The 4477-nt window shown below is 38.2% G+C and overlaps 1 protein-coding gene and 1 long non-coding RNA gene across 4 annotated transcripts in view; both read left to right on the forward strand.

The window, feature by feature from the left end:
- coro6 (coronin 6) overlaps positions 1–4477 on the forward strand; it is a 15341-nt gene that overhangs the window by 2498 nt on the left and 8366 nt on the right. For all 3 annotated transcript variants that reach the window (XM_032534373.1, XM_032534371.1, XM_032534372.1), the window contains exons 2-3: positions 596–795; positions 4296–4418. In XM_032534373.1, the coding sequence (XP_032390264.1) occupies positions 598–795; positions 4296–4418 (321 nt within the window). In that variant the 5' untranslated portion in view covers positions 596–597. The remainder of the gene's footprint in view (positions 1–595; positions 796–4295; positions 4419–4477) is intronic.
- On the forward strand, positions 1344–1970 carry LOC116700919 (uncharacterized). Its single transcript, XR_004334763.1, has 2 exons — positions 1344–1648; positions 1744–1970. It is a non-coding gene; the product is annotated as an uncharacterized LOC116700919 (long non-coding RNA).

Below are 4477 nucleotides of genomic sequence, written 5' to 3' on the forward strand. Positions count from 1 at the left end.
ATATATATATATATATATATATATATCTTTTTTTCTGTGACATTATGTAAACTGTCCTGTCAATTTTCAAAACAAAAGGTACTGAGTCACCTCTAAAAAATGCTGCTCATAACAACACAGAAGTGAGAGTTACTGTTCAGTGAGAAAACATTTCTAAACATTATTCAACAAACCTGTCTCAAATGTAGGAGATATAAAGCATGACAAGTACAGATTGCAGAGAGTGCAATATTGTGATAATAAGCTCCTCTGTAGGCTTTAATCAGTGCTGTGGTCTCAGACAGAATTTGTTTGATTGGGAAGTGATCAAACTCTTTTGCTGAAAGTTGTGTTCCAAGTTGAGACATTTTCCAAGTTGAGACATTTTCAAAAGATATTGCCTGTATAACTATCCCAAAAAGGAATCTTATCATAGCACTTGTGGCCCAACATGACTATATAGTATGTACTGTAACTGTTAATGTAACTCTGCTGGTGATTTTAGTTCTAGTTATATCTGGTTTCATGGGTATAATGCTGACATGTTTAGTAAATGTTAATACATTTTTTACAATCTCTAATCCCATTGCTTTCTTTCTTCCTCCACTCACCTCAGCCATGAGTCGCAGCATCGTGCGGCAGAGTAAGTTTCGCCACGTTTTTGGCCAGACGGTCAAGGCTGAGCAGGGTTACGATGACATCCGTGTTTCCAAGGTGACGTGGGACAGCTCCTTCTGCGCCGTCAACCCAAAGTTTCTGGCAGTCATCGTTGAATCCAGCGGAGGAGGAGCTTTCCTGGTCCTGCCGCTCTCTAAAGTCAGTATGGTCAAAGGGGGAAGCACAAATGAACTTATTTTGCTGCAGGGTGAATGTAGATAAGATTAAAAATTAGACATTGTGAGTAATAACATATGATTTGTAGAAGATAATACCTTTTAGCCACACTAGGGACATGGCCCCAGAGATGTCTGTTGGTCAGTCTTGTAACCACTCAAATATCTCAGCTAATAATGAATGGTTTGCCATTACATTTTGTAGAGCGATTTATGGTCCCCATAGGATTAATCCCATTGACTGGTGATCCTCTGAATTTACCTCTAGTACTATCATCCAGTCAAAATATAATTTCAAAATCATTTTTGTCAGTACTTTGGTTTATGACTAAATAATCAATCAATCACCCAACTCAATCAACCTCCTAAATCATCCATCTCTGATGCTATCAGCAGGGATTGTCTTTGTCGTACAAGAGTCGGGGGAAACAAGTAGAGAATAAGAGAAGGAGAACTGTACAGGGAAAGAGCAAGAAAAGAAAGAGAATTAAAGAGTTTGCTTAGTGTTTCCACCTAAATGGAAAGTGTATCTCAGTGTTTTATGATCTGACATTATTGTTCAGCTCATCAAGGCAAGACAATGCTGTGTTGAATACTGAAATCAGTACTGCCACGTCAGTTCCAGATGTTTGTACCTCTACCCTCCAACCTCCGAACCCTTTGTATTGTTCTGTTACAGTTCCAAAATTAGGTTTCTACCAAGAGGAAAACATGATATCCACCTAATAAATAACAGTAAAGAGGGTGAGCTGATCTTATAGGCACATTAGATAGACCTTTAAATAATCATCTATCCACACGGTACAGTGTATTTTCCAAACTACACTCATTACTTAGTGTTGGCCAGATGTGGCGTCAGATTCCTTGACTAAGCTTTAGCCCTGTTTGGAGGCTTGTTTCAGTAACTAAACATCCTGTAATATTTAGCTAGAAGTAGCTATGACAGGGTATGATATATATATAATCAGCAGGGTGCAATGGGGAAGAAGAAAAGGACTTCCAAAGCCTTTGGCAGGCCGCGCTGTACTACAGTCAAATCCTGTGACCCCAGGTATTTGAAAGCGACAAAAAAAGCCTATGTCTCATCCTCCTATGATATAAATGTAATTCCTAAGTGTGGAAGAAGACAGAAAACAAGCTGCTTTTCCAAGATGATCATGCTATGTTATCAGCAGTACAATGGCTATTTTAGTATAATAGTTTTCTTATAGCTTGACTTTTGTATGTTTTTCCACAGAGAATATAATATTCGCTTCTAGCTGTCATGTTGTGAAAGACTTGGGGAAGGACACTATAATTGCTGAAACCGAATACTGCAACAGAAAAAGCAAAAGATCAGAAATTTGAAGATGTGATGCTTCAGAGTGGTGTGGAGCCTCGTGATGATGACAACATTGCTTTAAAATAAAAGATGGACATCATAAAGACAAAACTAAACCTACATTAACATGTTAGGTAGGCTACTCCAGTGATCCTCTAAGTAAAATAGATGACTAGTACTTTAGCTCTATGCATTTATGCAAAGCTTAATAGCTGAGTTTTGGTTTTATGTAATAAAAACAGTGATTTAAATATCCACATTTAACTGTTGCAGTTGATTCAATAACACAGCAGTAACCTTTTAATTGTGTTCAAAAAAGGATTCATTTACATTTTACTTTTCATTTAGTTCATTCATTTTCTTTTATTTATTGTCCGTCCAGTTAGATCACAACAGATCACAGCTAATGTTGTAACCCTCCAAATAACTACTGACGCTGCTATAATCAGCATCGTAAGTCTGCAGCAATTTAGTGGGCCTGTGATGATAAAGAGTAGAGAGATGGCTGCACTCAGCAGGTCTCAGGACTGATAACACCAACGGCCAATCACAGTCCAGCATTACGAGAACTGAGATGTTAATTGATTTCAGTCAAGAAAGAAATACTGCTAGTGTATAAAATATTGTTATTTGGAGCCTTTAAAGTATTTTTTATGTTTCAACAACTTCAGCCCACAATAATTATGGCACAGATATATAGTTGGGATGTAAAGAGTGGCATAAACAATTTTTCACTTTTTAGATAAATAATGTCATAACGAGGTGATTACTGCTGAGATTCATTAGCATGTCAGCAGTGAAAATTACTTAGAAAGAGCTTGGACATGGATATAATTATATACTGGAGTCATGGTGAACAGACAAGCTATTAATAAACACCAACTTGCTCTCCGTCCTCCATCTCCCCCCCTCCGGGTCCCCAACAGGCCACAAGAAAAACTCCCCTTTCACCGCCTCGTCGCTAAGCTATAAATACACCTCTCTTGGGGTGTGTGTTGTATGCGTGTGGAGAGAGTGATATCTCAAAAGTTGATACACATGTTCACACGATAGGAACAGGGAAACATAGAATAACTTGACGTGACTTCATGATTTTAGTATCATGTTAAAATGTTTAGTTTTGTGTGTTTCCTGGGAGTCCACCATGAGGATGCAAGTTTAAGGCATCCTCATGGTCTACCCCCTGATTTAGTTGTGCCAAATCCCCCAAACAGCTTTAACAATTTGCAATACACAGAATACATGTACCAGCTCGCTAAGACATAAACTCATTCAAACACAGATTTCCGATCCTCTGGCGATATGTAATCTCTACGAGGAGCAGTCTGGGGCCAGAAGGTTTTGATTGGATGTTGAAGTTATGACTGTCACATTTGGTCCCAATGGGAGCCCAACAGCAATTTTTGTCCCTGTGAATTGCTAACATGTTAAATCCATGGTTGTTTCAACAACATTCTAACGACTCCATTTTAACATGTTGTTTGGACCAATGTTGTCACCACAAGATACATTTCTCTATTGTACAGCATCACACGATCATCAGCAGATAGTTTGCCCAGTTGTTGTAGCATTGGAGTTGCACTTTAAGAACTTTATGGCTTTTTTGGCTTAAAACATGAAAATTCATTCTTGATCTTCAAAATAGTATCTGAGATAACAATCTCACAACAAGGCCAAATTGGACAAGAAGTCTATTTAATATATTTATTTGCTGTGTATTGTATGCATCAAACACAAAGGCAAATTCCATGTAAACCTACTTGGTAATAAAACTAATTTTGATTCTGAAGTCCTGAAAAAAAGAAGAAAACAAAAAGGTAATTCAAAAATCTACAGTTCCTTGATAACGAAGAAAACTTTATCCACCGATGAAGATGTGTGATACGATCAAAAGTTGGGAAATGGCTATGAAATTGACCTAGTTCAGAACAGTTTTACATTAAAATAAAATCATTGAAATCAAGTTACATGTCATTTGGATTCCTAGAAATCACTTCACTTTTAGCCTGGTTACAACCTACATTTCTTGACGTTTCGTGACCTGCAAATCACCAAATCAAAGCTTACTACTGTTTTTCACTTTCTCATTAGAAATGGATGGTCAGTTATTGTACATACACAGTACTAACTCAGTCCTGTGTCACTTCTGATGTGTGTTGCAGTCAGGTCGTGTGGATAAGAATTATCCGCTGGTGATCGGCCACTCTGGACCTGTCCTCGATATCGACTGGTGCCCTCATGATGACAACATCCTGGCCAGCTGTTCCGAGGACTGTACTGCGATGGTAATGTCTGTGTGTGTGTGTGTGTGTGTGTGTGTGTGTGTGTGTGTGTGTGTGTGTGT

Source organism: Etheostoma spectabile, chromosome 13 (genome assembly GCF_008692095.1).
Source record: "Etheostoma spectabile isolate EspeVRDwgs_2016 chromosome 13, UIUC_Espe_1.0, whole genome shotgun sequence".
NCBI classification, from domain to species: Eukaryota; Metazoa; Chordata; class Actinopteri; order Perciformes; family Percidae; genus Etheostoma; species Etheostoma spectabile.